The sequence below is a fragment of the Pteropus alecto genome, unplaced genomic scaffold (genome assembly GCF_000325575.1).
Source record: "Pteropus alecto unplaced genomic scaffold, ASM32557v1 scaffold164, whole genome shotgun sequence".
NCBI lineage: Eukaryota > Metazoa > Chordata > Mammalia > Chiroptera > Pteropodidae > Pteropus > Pteropus alecto.
In genome coordinates this window covers 23696674-23720020 of record NW_006439568.1, presented here as the reverse complement: position 1 = coordinate 23720020, position 23347 = coordinate 23696674, and the positions used below count along the sequence as shown (strand labels likewise).

The 23347-nt window shown below is 39.0% G+C and overlaps 1 protein-coding gene across 2 annotated transcripts; it reads left to right on the top strand.

Annotated features, from left to right (window-relative positions):
- Positions 1–747: 747 nt before the first annotated feature.
- ERICH5 (glutamate rich 5) lies at positions 748–22913 on the top strand. 2 transcript variants are annotated; one of them, XM_015593061.2, is made up of 3 exons: positions 748–1277; positions 17300–18295; positions 19809–22913. In XM_015593061.2, the coding sequence occupies exons 1-3, from the start codon at positions 1145–1147 to the stop codon at positions 19919–19921; spliced, it is 1242 nt and encodes a 413-aa protein (XP_015448547.1). In that variant the 5' UTR covers positions 748–1144; the 3' UTR covers positions 19922–22913. The 2 variants fall into 2 exon arrangements, with proteins under 2 accessions (XP_015448547.1, XP_006916720.2); XM_006916658.3 differs by having other exon boundaries at positions 748–1202; positions 19809–19945.
- Positions 22914–23347: the final 434 nt, after the last annotated feature.

Genomic DNA, 23347 nt, shown 5'->3' with positions numbered 1-23347 from the left:
CAGTATAATGTAACTGTATAATGTAACATAACCCACTGTATAATGTAAAATTTATGAGTTTTTACTGATATAAGTGAATAATGGAGGAAAAAAGGGAAAGTGTTAACTAATACATGTAGAAAGAATAATGCAATTAGAAAAATCACCATTTGTAACCATCATAAAAATAGATCCAAGCATGAATATTAATATATGCTGAAAGTGGCAGATTAAACTTTGATGAGAAATAGGATAAAGTCTCTCCCCATAAATTAGAGTAAAATAGTAACTGTTCAGTGGAGAAGCCTGGCAGACATTGCCTTAACTACATCGTCAATAATAGGACAAATTGACATCACCTGCCTCTTGATATGAACACACAGATAACATAACATCTGTGTATTTCAGCCCAAACTGCATCGCCTGAAAATAATCATGAGGAAACATCAGATAAACCCAAATTGAGAAATATTCTACAAAATGAAAAATGTCAAGGTCATGAAAGAGGAAGATGGGGAGAAACTACTTCAGATTAAAACAAACGAAAGAGAGGTACAACTAAAGGCAATATATGATCCTGGATTGGACAACTGACCAAAGTTGAATATGAGGATGGATTAAATGGTATCTACGTTAAACTTCCTTGTGGTAATTGCACTGAAGTTACGTAAGATTAAGGCTGTCACTGTTAGTCTACCAATCAATAGTCACTGACCACAGTCGCCTCCTCCCTCCCCAGCTATTTAGTGATGATTCAGATGATCCCTCCAGCCCTTCACCCTCTCCCCCGACATCATCCCTATCTCTGCTTCAGAGGCCTTTTTCTTCTCTGCCTTTACCACGCCGCCCACCTTCTCCCCTCCTGGCTTCTTGGTCCTGTCCTCTTCTGCTTCGCGGCTCTCTGGCTTCTGGCACCCCGCGCGGCTGCGTTTCCACTCCAGGTGCGCGGCTCCCTGTCCTGCCCAGGGGCTCACGCGCGCCCCGCGCCCCGCTGTGCGCTTGCGCTCTGCAGCCGCGGGAGCAGGGCGCGCAGAATCCGGAGGAACTTTTGAGGCTGCGGGGCCGTCGCTGGGATCCAGGCTCCCGGGCCAACTCCGCGTGGGGCTGGGACGGGTGGCTGCACTCGCCCGCCGGCTGCACTGCTGCCCGTGGTAGCGTCGCCGCGATGGGCTGCTCCAGCAGCGCCCTCAACAAGGCCGGCGACAGCGGCAGGCTCCGCAGCGGTGAGCAGAGGACCCAACCCCACCCCCTCCCGGGCCTCGGGATTCAGGTCGGCTCGCTCTCCCGGGGGCCGAAAGGTGCGAATCGTACCCACCCCGCCCAGCAGGGGGCGGGCTCCTCCCTGAGGATGGAAGTGAAACCCTGAGCGCAGCGCGACTCCCTTCGGAAATCTGGACTAGCGCTACGGTGACTCAGGGTGCGGCGGTCCGCGTGCGCCCCGACGCGCGAGGCCCTAGGCCGGGCGCTGGGGTTACCCTGTCCACCCATGTGATCGCGGGGAATTGGCGTTAAATCCCTCACGCGGTTAGCCGCTACATTCTCTTAAACAGATGAGTACTTTCCTGTCTTTAACAATAGGTGCTATTTAATCTCCTAAAAGTACGAGAAACTTCGGATTATATAAAGGTGCACATTCACTGGGAACCATTAGTTTCTGCTCTTAAGGAAAGATGTATAACCGTTTTTCTATCAAGACCGCCGCCGTGCCATCCTTTCAGCGTTTTGGCGTCCGAGATGGCAAAGGATGCAGAAAGTGTAGATGGGTAGTCATTCCTTCAGATAGATCACTGCACTTTTGGAGAAGTCAGACACACTTTCTCCCATCCTTGGTTTACGTGGTTCTCGACCAATATGTACGTGATAAAAAGTGGTCATCACTTAATCTTATAAAGAAATTCAACAAGTATATTTTTAGCGTCTGCTATATAATAGCCAGGTGTGTGGCTAGATGCTGGATATACAAGTGACCCTACTTTTGGGGTTTGGAGGTGGAAAAGACAGACAATAAACAAGTTAAACAAATGGTTAAGATAGTTTCTGACAGTGATAAATGCTGTGAAAAGAATAAACGCGGATTCATGAACTAGAGAATGAATGAATTTTCCAGCTGATTCACTTCTTAAATTTTGCATGGCTAACATTTTGCACGAAGTTCCCAGGGTTAGGCAAATTCCTTCAAGCTAATTTACAGTCTTCAAGAGGAATGTTTTGGGGAGAATTTTATACTCTGATTATTACTTTTTCACGGGTTTTCTTTTAGCACCTTGCATTATTCCAGTAACACAGAAATGTCTTCCTCTCTGATTTGTAGTAGAGCTTGCAGGGTTTTCATGAATGTTGTTTCAGAACTCAGACACCGAATCCTAGTCAGAAGTATGTTTTATTGCAGTCATTTTTGTGGTTTCTGATAATTTATTTCTAGCTTCAGTAGATAACAGAAAGCAATACAAAATTTGGAAATAGGAGAGAGAAAAAAACTAACGTCATTATATAAAAGTGATTCCAAACCTCTTGTCATTGACAACAATGTGAAAAGATGGAAAAATCCTTTCCTAATGCAGAGAGCACTTGCTAACCTTTCTCCTAAAGAGACAAAAGCCTCTGTACCCCCAAGACGCTTTCAAGATGCCAATGCAAGGAGCAGCTTCTTTGATGTTGCTCGTTTTATTCTGTGGAATCAGTTGGATTTTGCATTCTGTTGCATGTTAAATCCTTGTTGATTTCAATATGAAAAACAGGTAACTCATGTTTCAGGAAGATACACCATATTATTTTGGCTTCTCCTATCCCCCGCTGTGCTCTAGGTATCCTAGGGCATTAAATCATCATTATAGATGTTTAAAGATGTATGACAGAGACCATTACTCTTGTAGAGGGGCAAAAATATCCCAGAGGTGGAATGAAGTTTTTAATCCTCTCAGAAAAGAATACATGAACGATAAAAGCATCACCAATATTAATAACCGTCCACATGAGTTGCACCCTTTATGTTTTTTATTTATGCTTTCATTGCTGTTCTAAGTTTACATGGATGTTGTTTGGAAAGAAATGTTAAAATGCCTGACAATCAATTTTAGTGACTAGGAAATTAATTAATATGCTGCATAAATTGCTCAACACACATATTGAATCAATCAGCAGGTATATTTTTCTTCTGAGTCTCAATCAGAAAACATTCTTGTAATTGGATACTTTTGTGTGTTCATCAACATTTCAACTCTATGATCTTGGAGACCCAATAAATAATTCATTCCTGTTTCTGTAACTCAGAACTTCTTTGTATACAATCCTAAGCCTGTGTGTATGGGCTTTTAGATAAAAACAGTCCAATTTTATTAACTGTCCTATACATTCATTTACTCACTGTACCCTCTAGTACCTAACAATGCTTGGTACATAATTGTTGAATGAATTACTTCATAATCCTTATAACAATGCTGTGACTAAGGATTATGATTTCCGTGTTTTACAGATAAGAACAAGTAATTTGTCCAAGGTCACAGGGCTCTTTAAGAGTCAGAGCTGAGCTTTGAATTCAGGTCTGATTTCAGACCTTCAGTTTTTCCTTCTTAAACTAGCTTGTGATAACTCGATTTAAACCTGTTTTTTCCTCAAATCACTCTGCATCCCCATTAGATGTGTGGTCATCCACTATGCAAACAGCAAAAGAAATACAATAAAATATATTTATTATAATCCTGAATAAGATATTATAATAATTATACAAATATGATATGTATAATATGTATATATGTAATAAATTATATAAATAAACAATATACTTATTTATCTCTAGGAATCAATAAAATATGAAGTTTATATTTGCTTCCAAATTTAAACTAGGAATATTTAGAGGACATTTAACCTTAGAGATATTTTAAACAGAGTACCTAGATGAAGGGAAACTTCCAGTGCCCTCCAACAGAGATACAGATAATCTTCCCATCATAAGAGATTCTTTTAAACTTACGATATGAACCTTAGAACCCCATGAGTTAAAGCTCAAATACATTAAGTTTTGTAGACTGGATTTGTGTTGACAGTTTTCTGTAACTAGCTTAAAAATTGTTTGTTCATGATGCAGTATTAACCTACCAGCAAAAGAATCATAAATAATGGGTTGAACTAGATTACCTCTAAGATCTCTTACAGTTCTTAAATTTTATGACACTGCAATATGAAGGTACTTATTGTCTGGGCTCCAACTTAAATCAGATAGCAGCTACTGGTTGAGAGCCGTTAGGTTGAAGAAGAAAGTGCTAGTGATCACGTGGAGACATTTGACCTGTCAGACACTGAATCCCACAAGCTTCTTTCTGTCACCTCCAAAGACCACTGACTAGAGATGGAGGTGGAGACTGACCTCTGATTGTAAACAATTAATTATCCAGTGCTACTCAAAATATAGAACCGTGCCTAGTACTTGGTAGTCACACATAGATTTTTAGCGGAAGCCCTGAAATGTGTAAGGCAAGAGGCTTCCCCTCCCCACCAGAAGGACAATTAGATTGAGTTTGGAATTTCTTGTTTGTGGAAGCAAGTTCTAAATATCAGGGCAATTTCTAGTTTCTATCCTAAGGAGCTGATGGAATCTGAACATAAAGATTTGGTTGAAATCACAGACTTTAATGAACCCAAAGGTCTCTGGGTAGAGTTTTGGCACTTGAACCCTCCTGGTGAGACAGCTCCTGCTTACATGGAAAACTCTCTCCTAAACAAATGCCAAAAGTTTCTTCCCAAGATTTTACAGCTTATGTACCAGTGAGAACCAAGTAAAGAGATGGTAATTATTACGAGGTTAACGTGTACCTTTCCACTGACAGCTGGAATCATTTGTTTGTTCTATCCTGAACTCTCAGTAGCTGCTTGGAGTGCTTGCGGCCTAGGCAATAGGACGAGGCTTGAATTTCAGAGTTATGCGAATTGTTCTTTGTACTATGGAGATACCTTCAGCCTTCAACAGTATTTTCATACAATTACATTTCAGTCCTAAGTAGTCAATTTTTTTATAATTGAAAAACGAACATCAATAACATTAAAATGAAATTTTATAGGCTTTTCTTTCATACAGATATTATGTAAATGGGATTTTCTTGCATATAGATATTATGTAAATGAGATTTCTTTCTTTTAAATGCTAGAAGTCTCTGGACTGAATCTTGTATGTTTTTGTGTCCCCTCTCGAGCCTGGCACAGAGAGAATGCCTAGTAAGTCTTTGTGTTTGGCCTGGTTATTATGTACAGCTAAGTAAAATGGAATATAATAACTGCATAAATGGCTCAAAAAATTTGAAAACATTTGAAAAATGCATGTAGTGAAAAGCACACTTCCTACCTCACCCCCACCACATGCTTTGCTCTGACCTCACCCATGAGTAAATGCTTTTATTAGTTTTTTGTACATTCTTGCAAATTTTTTTTATACATTGCAAATATTTCCCTCTCCCATCTTCATTCATAAAGTGTAGTGTATTATATCCACTATTCTTCACTTTGATTTTTTTTCACCTATCAATATAGAGATCATTCTCTATTAATACATGGAGAACTTCTTTCTCCTTTTTTATACTTACTTAATAATACATTGTGTGATTTATTTAACCGGTCCCTTATTGAAGGACATTTGATTTGTTTTCAGTTTTTTCCTGTTACAAACAAGGCTGCAATTGAATTCCTTTATATATACATCATTCTGAATGTGTACAACAGTAACTGTAGGACAACTTCCCAGAAGCAGCCTTACTAGGTCAAAAGGTATTGCATTTATAATCTTGATAGATAACTGCCTAAATGCTTCCCAAAAGGTTATACCAATTGACATTCTCATTCACAATACAATAAATCTTTTTCTAAAATCGAAGTCTTCCAACATTAGTGTAGCTTCATCGAAACATGGGCATGGAGCAGGAGTCAGGGCACAAGGTAGGAGTTCCCATGTGGTTCTAGGAACTTTAGTTGATGATCTCATTTAATTCCTGCAAAAGCCTTATAAGTAAAGCAAATATTAGGATCACCAAACCCAGCTAGAACACCGCAGCTTAGTGAGGAGAAGTAACTTGCTCAAGGTCTCAGCTTGTAAGTGATGGGGCTAGGGCTTAAGCCCAACACGTGTGACTCCTAAGCCCCCGCTCTTCTCACAAAGTCCAGTTCCATCTGGGGTCTAGTTCCCTTCTGCCAGAACTTGTCACGTGGCCTTACATATAGGAGAAATGCAGTCCAGCTCTTCTGAGTGGGTGGATGAGTGAATGAATGGATTGATAGGAGTTCAGGGGAGTGAGAATACAGTTGAGAAAGGCAGAGGGAGAGTAGGAATCAGGAACCACCAAATAACAGAAACTAGAAGGCCACATCAGGAGAGATGAGCTCGGGGAGAGAGTGTTTGGTCGTGAGAAGAGTCTCCTAGTCATGCAGGAAAAGGTCAACACGGCAAAACAAAGCTTTATTGTGTTCTGTTAAGTCAAGCTTCTGTAAAGTGGCCACATGTCCCGGCTTGTTTCACTTCTGCGTTAATGTTTTACAATATCAAGTTTAAAGTAAAAACCTAATACTTGTGGGAGTTAATGAAAGGCTCGCCAAAACTAATAAAAAGCATCAAACTTGGCCAGGCTGTGAAACCTGTGTGTATAGTATAGGTAGTAATAGGCAATGATTGCTTTTTTTAGAAAAACAAAATACCAGAATATAGCTCTCCAAGTGAGTGTTAACGTCTGGAAGGCACCATAATGACTTCAGGAAGCATCCCAGGATTGTCGCTGTTGAGCACATCCCTTGAACCTCTCCTTGGGAATTGCCCTCAGCCTCTACAGTTCCTTCTTCTGTATCTGTTCAAGGGTGTCAGAGCTTTGCCCTTTAAGGATGAAGACTGGAAAAAAAAAAGCTACATTGTATTTAACAGTTAAAACTCCATGAGAAATATGCTTTATGAGGGTGGGTAAAATAAGCCAGGCAATGCCAATGGCTTAAAAACAGGGCATGGTCCTTGGAAGCAGTCAGAGCAAAGAAAGGGCAACCTGTGTCACTGGAGCAAGTTCAGCTGATGCCACTTGCTTTCTCATGGATGGGCCCAAGGGGCTGTGTTCCCCAGGATAACTGGGCTGGGCTGTGGTGACCAGGTGGCTGTAGCCCCACACACGGCGGGACAGGTAACCCTCTTTTCTCAATGGTCCCTTTGGCCTCGCTTCTAGTCTGGCTTCTCTAATAGCACAAAAGACCTGAAGGCTTGATAACATGCCATTTATTTATACCAACAAGCTCTTGACATTCAAATCCATACAGTTTAACTTTCATTGAGATGAACACGTCATATTAGGCCAGTTTAGAGAAATAAAGTGTCCAAATGTACATTAAATAGGGAAGTCAACATTCAAGAAGTTCAGGAAGTATTAGTAAAAAGCAAAACAACACCCCTGCCCGACCTATCCACTTTCCAGGTCACTAACAGTCACATTCATTTACATACAATAGACTCTGTGGCCATGACAGTATATTTAAAAGTGAACTTCAAAACAGCACTTCATCTAAAACAGATAAATATAAAAAGAACTGGACCTTATAGACCAAAGGTCGAAAAGACTAATACCAGGGGGCTGCTCAACAAGCCTTTTGTAAGGCCTGAGCCCCTAAGCTTTCCTGGCTTCTTTACAGCTGTTCCAGATGCCTTCCCCCAGCTTCCCTCCCACCCTGACCCTGGCCAGGCCCTGCCCTCTCAGCGATTGACCTGCCTCCTCTCCACTAAAAGATTGGAGAGTGTGATCTACTTCCTTCATCACCTACAGTCATAAAGATGTACCATCAAACCAAGTGTTTTATCTTTTTTTTCTTTTATCTTTTCTTTTTTTTGTCTCTCAATTCTCTGCTCCCTTTACCAGGACAATCATTTGGTTTTTTTTTTTTTTTTTTTTTTTTTTTTTTTTGTCTCTCAATTCTCTGCTCCCTTTACCGGGACAATCATTTGAGGCCAGTAGTTTTTCAAGCCTGTAATATATTTGATTTTACATTCAGTGAAAAGGACCTTTCTGTTCTCTTCAGCAGCTTGCCTTTGAAACCTAGTCCTAAAGGGTCCTCGTAGGATGAGAACATTCAACATTCCACACTTTGCAGACTGCTCTGATTCATCTATCATTATTATCTTCTCAGCCTTGCCCGGCTAATTCTGCTCTAGTCTATTTATGGTGACAGAAATATATTTGTCCCTTTGTTGTGTGTAGCAGAGCTTCCTAGCCTGTGAGAATGGGTTACAGTGTGCCAGCGTTTCTCCTAGTCTCAAGGGCAGCCCAGCGAGGTCCACCAGGTGCAGCTTCTTCCATCACCCCAGTGTGCTGTGCAGATACCATATCTTCTGTGTGCCAAGACCCACTAGGAGATTCATTCCAACTGCTCTGTCATTTTCATTAGTTTCTCTTACTGGAGGTAACATCTGCCTTCAGCAAGGACCTCTGTTGAAGTGTCCTCCCCAACCATCCTCCTCACTTCTTCCCCTCACTGTCATTGATAATGATAAGGAACTCTTTCTTTTTTCTATTATTGATAATGATAACAAACTCTTTTTTTTTTTTTTTTGGTAGTGGGGAGCCTGTTCTTACTCTTTTCCATTTTCCTAAGATTGATAGGAACTGCATAGTTTCTTTTGGCTAATTTCCTTTCCCTTTGTTTGCCCTGGAGTAGCCTCTACAGGAGGTCTGGTTATGAGAAGTTGTGATTACCTGCATACCCCGAGTGTGTGTGTGTGTGTGTGTGTGTGTGTGTGTTTGTGTGTTTGTGTGTGTGTGTGTATGGGAGGGTGAGAAAGAGACAGCACACATGCATCCTTGAGAGAATTTCAACATACTGAGAGACAGTATAGAGCGCTGATTAAGAATGTGAATCTGGAGTTAGACTGGATTCAAATCCTGGTTCAGGATCGTTTAGTAGTTGGGACTTTGAGCTACTGGCCAAATCCAGCTCACCACCTATTTTAGTATATCAAGTTTTGGGGGACACAAACATGCCCATTCATCTACATATCATCTGTGGCTGCTTTCTCACAATGATGACAGAGTTGAGTAGTTGCAATAGTGATCTCGTGTTTGGCAATGCTGAAAATATTGACTATCTGTCCCTTTACAGGAAAAATTTGCTGACACCTGGCCTAGCATATTGTCTAGTAAGTCCTCAATAAAATTATCTGTCATTGATATCAATTTTAATAAATCTCAAATTTTCCTTATTTCTTTTCCAATATCAAGTTTTATTTTTTTCCTCAAGATCAAGTTCTATATCTCTGAATTTGTTGATTTCTTGACTTTTTTACTTTTAGTAAATTGGTTAAAAGAATGGGACAATTAATAATATTAAGTCAGTAATAGTACAAGTAGTACATAGTTATTCAAAAATCATAAAAGAGGAATGTGAACGGCCAAAGTTTACAAAACAGTTTTTCTAAGGCTAGCTTATCTTATTCTGCAAAGTTACTTGCTCTTATATATACACTTACTCCTATAATTTTTAAAAAATGAACTTTATTTCAGATTAGTTTTAGATTTACAGAAAAGTCATGAAGGTAGTACAGAGTTCCCATATACCCCACATCCACTTTCTCTTAATTTTTAACGTATTAGTTGGATATGTTTGTAATAATCATGTACTAATACCGATACATTATTATTAACCAAAGTCCGTACTCTGTTCAGATTTCCTTCGTTTTTTCGAATGTCCCGTTCCTGTCTCAGAATCCCACCCAGGATGTCACATCATGTTTAGTCATCATGTCTCCCTAGACTCCTCTTGGCTGTGACAGCTTCTCAGACTTGTTTTTGATGACTTTGGCAGTGTCAAGGAGTCCTGGTGGAGTATTTTGTAAGCTTCTAGGATTAGGATTTGTCTGATGTTTTCCTTATGATGTGATGAGGGCATGGGTTTGGAAGAAGAAGACCACAAAGATAAATACCCTTCTTATCATAGCGTACAGGTTCTCGACACGACTTATCACCACCTCGTAAACGTCTCTGATACTCCTTTTGGAGACTCTGAAGCTTGAAGAAGCTTAAGAGTAGATGTTTGTTTAATACTCTAATTTTAGTGAAATCTCCCAGTTTAATCATTTATATGATTCTTGGTCAAACCTGCTTCTTTCTAGATTGAAGCTTTTTCTTTATGCTCTGCTTTATGAAGAAAACAAGCTCATTTTAATTCAGTTTTTGATCGTCTGTGCCAGAAGACCAGTGCTGGCCTCACAGGTGCATAGGGCCTATGAGAGAAAGACTTCTTTGTTACAAGTGGCTTTTCATTCTGGGAAAGAAAATCCCCTACATCCCTTAATGTGATCTATACTAACCATGGAAGCAAAGCCATCTGCATTGCATGCAGATCCCTAACGGAGAGTAGTAGCAGCAGTCAGCGGGAAGACCTGGAGTCACAATCCTGCTTGGTCTGCCCACTGCTCTTTCTGGTACAGGTGGCTTTCAGGGTACACTAACCACCCGGACTTGAAGCCCAAGTCTGATGTGAGTATGACTGCTCTGTTGCAAAATTTGTTGCATCTCAGCCACAAAGTTGCTCCCTGCTGATGGGAATGCTCCCTTCTCAAGCACAGATACCTGCTCTTGGCCACAAGCCTTGTACACTGCACCCTGCCCGAATCAGGCACAGAGCCTAAGCTGGGAGAACAGCCACCTCACGTTAGTGTAGTCACCTGCTGACAGCTCTTAGAGTGCAAAGAACAGAAGGTATCAACCTTAATTTCAGATGAGGAATTAGAAGACCTTTTTTTCCTGACCTAGCTGAAGTAGATTAGCAAACCCAGCCAGTTCTGTGAAATGTTGGAAGCTGGAGAAAAATCTCACTCCCCAGTGTTGAGCTCACTTAGACCAGCTCAGGCCCTCAAGTCATTGCTAAATCAGTATACTGATCACGGTGTGACGGTGGCATGTGAGCATAAGGATGGAGACCGTGCCAGATTTCTGACAGGCAGCGATGCCTGGGAGAACGAGGGACACCCACACCTAGCAGTTCCGTGTGTTCATCATCCACTTCAGTCTCTTCTGACCAGCTCCTTCATGGCTTTCCCTGACGACTCCACAGTGCTAGTATAGATAGCTTAACCACCTGGGGACCTTGGAAGGATACAGATTCTGGTTCAGTGCATCTGGGATGGGGCCTGCAAGTCACCATTAAAAGAACAACAGCAGCAACAACAAAAAAACTCCCGGGCAGTGCTGATGGGGTAGGTTCGGGGACCATAATTTTCCTTAAAGCACCTAAATCTTCAAGGTAGAATCGCACTTCCTTGGGCTCAAGTTTGAGCTCTGACACTCCTATCTGTATACCCCTCCTAGATAAAGGTTCTTAATCTTTTTGTGCCAAATTTCCTCAACTGTGTAATGGAGATAATACAGGCATACCTCAGAGGTATCGTGGGTTTGGTTTCAGACCACTGCAGTAAAGCAAACATCTCAATAGTGTGAGTCACACAAAGTTTTTGGTTTCCCAGTACATATAAAAGTTATTCTGTAGTCTGTTAAGTGTGCAGTAGCATTATGTATAAAAAGGTAATGTACATAATTTAAAAATACTTTATTGCTAAAAAATGCCGATCATATCTGAGCCTTCAGTGAGTTATAATCTTTTTGCTGGTAGAGAGTCTTACCCTAGTAACATCAAAGATCACTGAATACAGGTCACCATAACAAGTATAACAATAATGAAGAAGTTTGAATGAGAATTCCCTCTACTGCACAAATTACCAAAATGTGATAGAGACATGAAGTGAGCAAATGCTGCTGGAAAAATGGCGCCAATAGACTTGCTCGATGCAAGGTTGCCACAAACCTTCAGTTTGTAAAAAACGCAATATCTGCGAAGCACAATAGAATGAGGTGTGCCTGTAATGGACCCGCCTTGAGGAGTCATCGGGAAGACTGAATGAGGTAACCCATATAAAGCTCTAGGCATAGCGCCTCAGTAGATGTTAGCCAGTGTTGTTTCACTTTAGAGAAACATGGTGGGCGAGGCCTGTTTAGGTTAATACCGTGTCACAATCTGTACATTGCAGAGACATCATCTTCACTTTCTCTCTCTTATTCTTTGTGTGAGATGTCTTTGATTTTGTAGATTAGATTTCTGCCCAAATGTTGGATAGCTATGTGCCAATAATGACCATTAATCAATGAATCTTTTTTAGTGGTGAATACTGTAGATAATTTCAAAAGTGATGTTTTATGCAATAGATTTTTTTTTTTTGAAATAAGAATGTCTCTTACAGGAATCTAAAAGAAATCAAAGTAAATGAAATTGGGAAAATCATATCTGAAGGAGGGGATTAGCATTTGTGCAGTGGCACACAAGGACAGTGTTTTTATGTTCTTTGATGAGAGAAAAGGGAAAAAATTCATAGAGTAGTACCACAGTTAACTCCACAAATGTTTGTTGGATAGATGGATAAATAATAGAATGGAATTGAGGAGAAAGCAAAGTAAGAAAATGAGAAGATGAGCCGGCTCTTCCCTTGGAGCTGACTCAGGCTGCATTCCTGGTTCCCCAAATTCAAAAGCTACAAGAACCTAGAAATGGCGACATGGGAAAAATACCAGGATCTCCCTTTCTCATTGATTCTCTAGAAAACCCAGCAGACATGCCAGTGAAGTCTTTGGAATGTCTGATATGTCATAGCCAGGAGTTAGGAAATACTGACCTCAAGTTTTTCTCCTTGTTGGGTAGAAACTTTTCATTTCTGATTAGGGTAACGAACTGAATTGAAAAGCTTCCACCATAATGTGAATTTCAGGTATGTTAGCTCTAGTTCTAATCCTTTCTGTAATGTTGCCTAGTATTTAATTTCTTTGTCTGCCTATCACAACGGTGCTTGCAACAAGGGTTCTGTTAGTTCAGCTGTCACAACAAATTTGTGCATGGATCAACTTACAACAGAATCAGGAGAGATAATGAGCACCAAAGGATTAGGCCCAGAGCAGTGTATGATTTGATAAAATGTAGGGTTCAGAAAACAGACACATCTTTAAACAACTCTGGATGTGGAAACAATGCATCTGTCCACAATGTTTATTACATAATAATACAGATTAGGCACAGAACGTCTCCTTTTGTGGACAAAAGAGCTCACTGCTTTTTAAGTTAGAGTGCTAGACAAAGTGATGTAGTACCTTCTTCTACCTCAAGCAGGTATGTTAGGGATTCACAAAACCATGGAGACAGAGTGTGTGGAGACCTGTGGGTAAGAGGTAATGCATAGAGACCATGTTGGGCTTACTGAGGGGAATAGCGGTCATTTGAATTTCCCTGAAGACGGTAAACTCTAGGAGAGCAGGAACCAGATCTTCCTTTTTAACTGCTGTAGCCCCTGTGCTTAGCCCAGAGTTGGCATATCGTAGGCACTTGATGAATATTCGATGAATAAAATGAAATCAAAGTCAACAATGAAACCTATTTATTTATATAAAAAAGTTATCAGTGGCCTCCATTAACGCCACTCAAGTCTGGTCAAATTGTGGCTGACATTGTGAGTACTAATCTATTTTCCATCAACAGTCATGTTTTAGAATTTATGATGGTAACAACAGGATTTTATAAGTCAACATTGACAGCTTTGTAGTGTTTAGGTGACGCTTTATCCAAGCCCTTTAACATCGCAGTTCATTCTTTCTGTTGCTAAGTGAGCTATAATTTATTGACAGAGCCACCACCAGCCACAAAGGACCTTTGTGAAATTAGAAAAAGAAGCCCTCCCCACCTGTGGCACTTGCAGCCCTGCAGGCGCCCGCAGGCTGGAGGTCAGTGGCCTCTTCAGTAGGACATCCCTGTGCGGAGAGAAACCTGCCTGGCCATGCTCTGTGCCTCTGTTTGCTGAGCACCTGAGGTCAAACAAATCTAAAAATTGTACTTCCATAGTTGGGGATAAGAACGTTCTTAAGGATATGCGATCTGGTGCCAGAAAGGAGACGTTAGTGGTAACTGTAGACTTTTTTGCTGTGTTCTTTGAGAGCTGGTTTGAAACTACCATTTCTTTTCCAACCTTTTTATTTATTTACTCTGATCTTTCTTCTTTTCCAAATAGTCTCAGAGAAAGGTACCAGTATTAGAATGAATAGAATTACCGTACTTTTTTGTCTGTCCACCACAATTTCTTCCTTGCTAGCCCATCAGATGATGGGCTAAGTGATGGTTAAGACTGATTTTCACTCAGTGGGTGCCACTCACTGTACTAGTGCTTTCCAGGTATTAACTTGTGTAATCCTCAGAACAACTCTACTAATACTCCTCCTTCTCTACAGGTAATGAAACCGAGGCACAAAGAAGGTTAGTAAGGGTAGTAAGTGGCAGAACCAGAATTCAAACCAGCTACATTAGAGGTGTCACTTTCAAGGTCAAAAGATTTCTGTCCTCCCTTTTTGATGGCTCTCATCTATCACATAGGGAAAAGAACTTTTAGGCGATTACTTAGGAGCTATTACCTCTAAAACACACTTATTTAAAATTCAGTCAGAGTGCAAATAATCACTATAAATTACAAAATAAATGTGTCACTACACTTTTAGCATTTTCTCTATTTTTTGTGGTGATCATTTTAAAGATGTTTTAGCTCCTTCGGACTCCCCCAGGAAAAATATTAGGAACAGTGACATTCTTTTGTAATATTTCTCAGCTTGGTTGACTATTTTTAGGTTATTATAAAAATATTAAATGTTGAGGACATTTACCTATGTTGAGTATATCATTAAAATTTGGAAAAGTACATAAGTATGAAAATTGATACTGCGATCATGGGTATAAATAATGTAGTTATGGTACAAGTTGATAGATCCCTTAGACACTTAAGATACCATTTGTGGATAATAAATTTTCACAAGGATTTTGATTTTGAGGGAAAAAACTTGTTTTAGACTGATAGCATAATATATTTTTCGAAATGTAAAATCGAGTGGCCATGATTCGGGTGTGTCAACACAGTTTTTCCCCACTGCTTCCTGCTCTAGAAGGGTGATGACTTCAGGATGCACCCACAGCTGGCACAGATGGATGAAAGGAGTTTGTCTCATTTAACTGACAGTACTAATCACTGTAATAACTATTTTACCAGAAAATATAATTTGGCAGATGTCTGTGATTAGTGTATTAACACATTTCCTTATTAATTCCCTAGGGCAGTCATCACTAGAACATCCTTGTGTGACATCTAAATGAATCGTCTTGTCCTAATGAATTTCTTTATAGACCTGAGAAATCATTTTTGTTAAGTTGCCTTACAGGCTATTAATTCGAAGGCTTCATTCATGACGAGGCCGGAAGGGAGGTCAAGGACAGCCTTCCTCCTACTTCCATCATGTGGACCTTTGGGGCCCACAACCTACTGCCCTGCATCTCACAAAATCCTTCCTGAACTCTGCTTCTCCAGCCTCAGGCACTAATTTCTCTCCAGTTCTGGAGGCCAGATGGGAAATAATTTGCTATGAATAAATGTATTAAGAAGAAAAATAATTAGCAGCAAGTTGAATTAATGATAACACCTAAATTAAGGAAGTGAAGAACCGTGGCAAATATTAACTTGGGGAAAAATGAAAAATTTTTTACACAAATTAATAGCTTGCTATGTAGCTTAGTTCTTCCAAGCAGACATACTGGTCATATGTACATATGACAATATAGATATAACCCAATTACAACATAATTGCTATATAAAATAATTACTAATATACAATCACTGAATTGAAAGGAAATATGAATGTGTATGGGAGAAGGTGGGTTATGGGACAAGTGGGCATAAAAAGAGCTAAGTCTTTATTTTCCATAGTGGGAGTTAATTGCAATGCCCAAACTAAAAAAATCACGAAAAAGCAATTCACTTGGAGATGTAGAAAAACTATCCCTCCCAAACAGCTAAAAGAATGAAAATATTTGCCCCTAGAGAACTGAAAATGGGAAAGAAGTCCTGAGTATTAGCTGTATAACTTAACTTAGACAGTTCTTTAAAATATATACATATATATCCAGGGTAGGGGGGTAACTTAGGGAAAAATAAGAAAAAAAGAAAAACTGTCTTTAGCAAAAAATTATAGAGGAAGAAATATATCACTAAGAGGCCCATTTTTATGTGTAGGGTTATTTTCCTTCAGTATTTCCCCCTTTATTTGTGACTGATTTTCTTCTCTTCCTTTCATCCTCTCTCCCTTTCTTTCAACATTGATACATATTGCTATGTATAAAATTGATAGTTGACTTATTGAGCACTTAATTATATAGCAGAAATTATGCTAATAAACACTTTATATGCATTATTTAAATTGATTAACCCAACTGTGAGTGCTGATTTTTTAACTTATAATTATTTTCTTATTTTAGCATATGGTCGTCATAATCATTTTTTCATGGTACAATAATATTTCATCTAGAGGAATATTTATTTTTTCCCCCCAGTTTTTAGACTTTTAAGTTATTTTCCAGCTTTTGCTATTGTAAAGAATACTGGGATGATATACTTTTCCCCAAAGCATTTTCCTGACATATATGCTTTTAGAATGAATTTCTAGAAGTAGGATCACTGGGTCAAAGAGTATAAACATGTTGCCACATTGACTTTTACATTCATGCAAAAATATGAATGCAAACATATGAAAAAATGTGAAGCAATGTGTTATGCAACTCTGAGACAGGTGGGAGAGAGAGATTCACTGTCATTTTATGGATGCGATCACTGGGGACTAAGTTCCCAAGGTCACGTGGCCAGAGGAAGAGCCAGAAGTAAGATTCACGTTTTCCAACTCTCTCTTGATTTCTCTTTCCCCTGTGACTCCCAAATGAAGTGAAGCTCAGGCTGACCGGTCTCTGCCACCTTCCTTCCCAGACATCTTAGTTTTACCTAGCGACACTTTTCTTCCTTTCACTGAGGGCCATTCTACTTTAGGAGGCAGGTAAGACCTTTCAAGCAGCTCAAGGCACACACATGGTGAAATCATCTCTAAGTCTAAAGCAGAGAAAAGGTGGGACAGGGAAAAGAACACGAGAAAACAAAATGAATGTACTGAATTAGAATATGGGACAGGAGCCATGGGAAGGTACAGAAGGAGCAAACAGGAAAAAAAAACCCTGTGAATTTGGAGGACCTTAATGTTTAAGATGAGGTGTGTGAGTTGAAGACAGTAAGATTTGAATTAGGGAGCATTAGGTTGCGGTGTGGCCCTTCTGCATTCAGTTGTACTGTCTTGAACTGTTAAATCTACTTCTTGATAGCAACATATTTTCTCAAGATAGAAACTATACATTAATGCGTATTCTCTTCTATTTATTTTTCAAGTGAATCATCAAAAAGTAACTTCAAATATGTATTTTTCAGCCGCAGAAGAAAGTGAGTCCTGCCTTGCCCAACCCAAACCATGTACACTGGGAAGAGAATCTACTATTTATGGCAAGGGACAAAAGGAAAGCCTTCCTCCATTGGAGAAGCTCAAGATTTCAGCGGTGTCTACAGCTAATGGCGTTAAATCTCTCCATGAACAGCCCCTGGCAAATGATGCAGCAGGCCCTCCAGGATCCATGGAGGAGACTCAGCCTCTAGAGGGACCCAAGGAGTCTGGGCCGCCTCTGCCAGGTGGCCAAGATGATACTCCAGGAGCAGAAGAAAAGAAGGAAGACATGGAAGCAGCGACAGAGGCTCAGCCTTCAGAAGGAACTGCTGAGACCAAACCTTTAGAAACAGAAGGCAAGCATCAGCCTTCAAGGACAGCAGGAGAGAGGGACTGTCCTGGAGTAGTGGGAGGTACTGAGAATCCACAAACGGCCAGAGAGATGAAACCTCAAGGAATAGCTGAAACCACCCCCTCTCTGGAAGCAGGTGGAGAACCACAACCTCAAGAAGCAATGGGAAAGGATAAACAGCCCCACCTCCTAGAAACAGTTCCCAAGGAGCCTGAATCTCTAGAAATATTGGAAGGAAGTCAGCTTGTGGAAACAGCAGAAGAGCAGCAACTTCAAGAAACACTGGGAAGAGACAAGCAGTCCCAGCTTCTAGAAGCAATTCCCCAAGAGAATGGATCTCCAGAAATATCGGAAAGAAGTCAGTTTGTGGAGACAGTGGAAGAGCAGCATCTTCGAGAAACAATTCCCAAAGAGAACAGATCTCCAGAAACATCAGAAGGAAGTCAGCTTGTGGAAACAGCTGAAAAGAATGATTTGACTCATAAAATTTCTGAAGGTCTAGGAAACATGGAACAAATCCAACCTGAAGGTATAGTCGGAATCATGAAGCATCCAACAGGAACTCTAAAAACAGGGACGAATGTGGAAATGGTTAGGAAGATTCACACCAACAAAGAGGACCAAAACATCGAAGGTAAATCTATGTCATTAAAGATTCAGGGTGCTCAGATGTGCTCCATAGATAACCTCCGGGGATAGGGGGCAGCTGACGTATAGCCAGTGAAGTCTTCATTTCAAGTGGTTGAAGTTCATTTGACCCAAACCAAAAAGGTTTCCATACCTGGAAAATGGGCATTTGGCTTTCAACAGAAAATGTCTAAAGCATAGTCTGTGTCCAAATTCTTAACCTAGAGTTTTATTGTTGAATAGAATCAAATATTGAAGGCAACATGTTAAAATTGCTGAATTTTTCCAAGTCTGCTCTTCATCAGGCCCCATGTATGGTATAAAGATCAAAAGTAAAGATGAATAGATGGTTAGTGGAGGAATTGACCTTCTAATGAAAGAATACACAAATCATGGATCTTAGTGTGTAATTTTCATCTTTGCCAGTCTTATCCTTAGAAAATTACTGTCAGTCTGCCCCTGTCCTTTTATAGTCTTTTTACCTTTATGAGAAGACTAGAAAAAAATGCTTTATGTCTTCTTGGCATATGGTGTTTTTCAAATGTGCTTTACCAGTGTAAAACAAATGGTATCTATACTGTTCTTTATTGGAGATATAATTAAAAAATAACTTTTCTTCTAGGGCATGATTTATATTTTGGTAAATTTTAGTGTCACACTACAGTATAATTAAATGAAACTTTTATCTATCTGTTTCTTAATTCTTGCATTTATTAATGCAGCAGTGTTTGAGTACCTAATCATACACTAGGTGCCGGGGTACAGAAGAAGTAAGAGAGAGTCCTCGAGGGAGTCATAGTTTAGTAGGAAGAAGGCACAATTTAAACAAATTCTCACACTCTACTGGGGGGAAGTGCTTTGAAGAAGGTGTGTAAAATGCCTCCAAAAATGACAAATGAAAGGCAAGTAGTAGCATATATTAGACCGGAGCTGGCAAACCCAAGTCTTCTGGGCCTAAGGTAATGACAGACAGGGAATGAAGTGAGGGACACGTAGAATGTTGTGGGGAGCCGTAGGGGACCTTGGTGAATGAGAACCTGGTCCTGCCAAGAGAGGCAGCTGCTTTGCGGCTCCACCTGCAAGCCCAGGGCCACTGCTGGCCCAGCCGACTCATCTGGGAAACAGAGAAGGTGCAACATCCAGACTCTTAAATGTTCCCCATCTTTAAGTGTTCAACGATTGTTTTCTTTAAACACTAAATGGCCAGATGAGGCAGGTTTCTGGGCACCCTTAGGTTACCTTTTGATTTAGATATATATGGAACTTCCTATTTATAATATGTGCTACTGTTATTTCTTGGGTTATTCTGCATCCTGATTTTACCTAAGAGAATGCAAGATTCGGAGATGTTAGCGCCATTGGCATTCAGAGGATCTGAGAGAACCAGAGCGATCACCTTTCTTGATACCACCAGAGAAACTTATTGTTTAGACCTAAAGATTAAGAGCTGTCCCCATGAGAAACCAGCTGTGGGGTACTTTATTGTTGATGCTAAATGGTCACTTTGGTCACTTTTCCAGGTGAGACAGGAGAAAAGGTTGAAACAAAGATGGAGGATGAGAAAATAAATGAAGAGGCTGAAACAAAAGAAGAAGAAACAGGAGAAGCTGTGGATCTTTCGGCAACCACATAGATAGCTATGGTGATGGAACAGTGAATCTTCTCTAACACGGCGCGTTACAACAGAGAAGACAGGAAAATGTAGTGAAGCTTGTGGTTAGAGATCTTATCTTTCAGCATCTACATGTTTTATACAAGGAGCGTCGTTATCATGTTCTTGATTACATTGTTCCATAAAACTGCTAAGCTGTAAATAGTTTTCTTAGCTACGTAGAATAGTTATACATTTAAAACTACAATAGCCAGAGCCAATAATAACTAAAGTATATGATCTTTTAAGAGTGTAAGGGTGTTTTCTTCATTGTGGCAATGGGTCCATTCAGTATAGAAAATGAGACCCTAAAATTAAAATATAAACCTTTAGGGATAGTGATTGGAGGTAGGAGTTAGCAAATCTTTGAAAGTTCAGGATAATAAAGTGACACAGTTATAGTTACAGTGGAATAAGAATAAGAATGAACAACAAAACAGGGCAATCTCTATTTAGTATGTCTTTCCTAGCACAGAATTTAAAGGTAGTAGAAACCTTAGAAAGTATGTCATCTAATTACTTTCTCATCTTAAGTCTATCTACTACCATAGAGCCTTGCTTATCATGGGATGTTAAATGTTAACATTTAATGTTAACAAAATCCTTGTCAAAGGAATGCAGACTCTGGTGCTGTTGCAAGATTAGGCATTTTCACAATGAAAAGCTTCATGTTTTCCATGTGCCATTTTGAATCAGCTATTGATTTTACACTTATGTGAAGTGTTTCAATCGGTATTATCGTTTTGATTGACATTTAAGGTTTTTTAAATTAATTGGATTTTAAATATATTTTTAGAGGCAACAAACAGCAAGAATTAAAACCCAGGTTTGTTGCCTCTCGGGCGTTATTCTTTGGGCCCAAATCTTTTTTAGATTATTGTGATTTAATAGGCTTTAGGGTTCGAAAGGAGCTAAGAAATCAAGATTTAAAAACCATCTAGTTCATTAATGTAAATGATGCACCATAATAGAAAGTCATTTTTCAAGCATTCTTCCAAAGTTGCCAAGGGATTTTAGTAAATAATTATCTGTAAATAATAATGATAGCAACCTCACCCACCATTGAGTGCCTTGTGTTTATGAATATTAGGATAGAATTATATTCTGGAAATATTTGGTTTATTTATCTTATTTGTAAATACATATTTTTAAGATTATCGCTCAGATGAATTAATTGGACTCTTTTGCTTTAGCTTCTATGTTAAAATGACTAATAAGATGATCTGCAATTAATTTTAATATAGGATACAGGGAAGAATCATCATTTTTATTCTAATTTTAATATTAGTTTATGCTTCTGACTTTAAAGAATTGAGGTAGACAACAAGAGGAGTTACTTGAGTAAATGACATCATTCTTTCTGCTACGTAAAGATGTCAGATGGTGATTTTGAGAGCAAGGACTATTTCATGTATCTTTGAATTCAGGCATTTAGCTCCTTTAATAGACCATAAGAGGTGCTTGATAAATATTTGTTGAATCAATAAATCAATAATAAATACCAAGGGTTCCTATTTACATTTAATTAATTAATACAGAATATATTTAAAATATGAATTTGTGTAATACTAACATTTTCCTGCCAAGGCTGCTCAAGCTCAGTAACAAGCTACACATATTTGGTATAGTTCCAAAAGCAGCAATATTTTTGGGTCAGAAAGTTATATAAATCCAGCCACATTTTATAATCCATAGGTGTTTTTCTTGACAAAAATATATTTTTATACAGATATCTAGTAAGTAGGAAATGTCAGAGCTGAGTGTAAAATATGAATGATCACCTTAAAAAGTGGAATTATACTCTTATCAAGTACCAAAATAGTAAGACTCATTTATGTAATAGGCATAAAAGTACATTCTCTGTTGTGGGGATTTCTTTTTCAATATCTAGCATATGTTAAAGAGATCTATTCAGAACTCATTCTTGAAAGACCTCTTTCTCAAAAATATTGTTATATAGCTGTAAAAGTTTTCAAATTTTTTATTAATCCCATTTTTATTTTCCATTAATGACTAAACTCGTTCTCAGAAGATTTTGGAAATTTATAAATTTCTAGCACTTTTATACTTTTGGCCTTTAATATGGTTACTAAGACCTTTTAAGAAACTTTTCTCTTTCTTATAGATAATACTGTTTTTTATTCAACACCTATAAAGTTAAAATGTTGTGTCATATCTGAATATTACAAAATTGAAATATTCCATCTAAATAATGTTAATTTTTAAAAACAAAATTAAAGTAATATGTCTGTAGTAAAACTCAAATAATACAGGAAGGTGTAAAATAGGCAGTGAAATTCTGCTTCCCATATCCTTTAGTCCTTCTATAAAAAGATAATAAAGTTTCTTGTGGATATTTCCACAAGAAGGTAATGTATATGCCAGGCTATATATATATGCTAAAACATAAGTGTATATTTACAGGTCCACATTTTAAACCACAAATAATAGTTTATATAGTCCTTGCATTGTGAAAAGTGCATGTAAAACTCATATATCTTAATCTATGTTAGATTAAGACTGATGGTATAGCAAAGTGCATTTTGTCACTAAGTCCCTGACTCTGAGAAGAGGTCATCAGTTTTGCCCCAGAATGAAAATGCACAAGTGGGAGATAAGGCTTGAGCTGTTTATAATGAATTAATAGAAAAACTACTATCAGAACTGGATTTTTTAATCCTGGGGTGCCATATAGCCACTTATGTCTAACTGTGGGGAAATGGTGAACAAATGATTCGCCAAGCGAGCATCCCCAGTAGGGAGAGAGCATTTGCATTTACCAGTAGAGAGTGCCAGTTGCAAATCTAGGAAATTCTCAGTCCAGACTCCAAAACTCTTGGCCAGAATTGCACTGTATCTACCCACGGGATAGGAATGTGTGGTCAACCTGTGACCTTCTTGCTTTTTCCATTTAGACTTTGGAGTAAGAACACCTAGCATAGCTATTAGCCTTTAAGTAGTCAAAACACCCACATCACCCTTCCGCCTATAGCACCTGATCTTCCTAGGTGGTCTGCCATCCAAGTACTAACTAGGCCCAAGCCTGCTTAGCTTCCGAGATCAGATGGGATCAGGCATGTTCAGGGTCCACATCACTCTTAACAAACGCTTTATTCCACACTCGACCTTGAATTAAGACTGGCTTTTAAAGAAAAATGTTTTTTTCCACATTTAACTAATCAAAGAGTGTTGGATGGTCATGGTGAAATAATCTTAGTAGGGTTTACATCTGTGCTCTTTTGGAAAATGCAATAGCCTGCTAGAGCATCTAACATTACAAGCATTTCATTTTTATAAAGATAACTTGATGAATCCATTCTGAATTGCTTCACAAATGCCAGTAATGTGAACATCATAAAGCCATTCATGTCTCCTGTACACATTTGTAAGGTAAAAGGAGAATGGTCC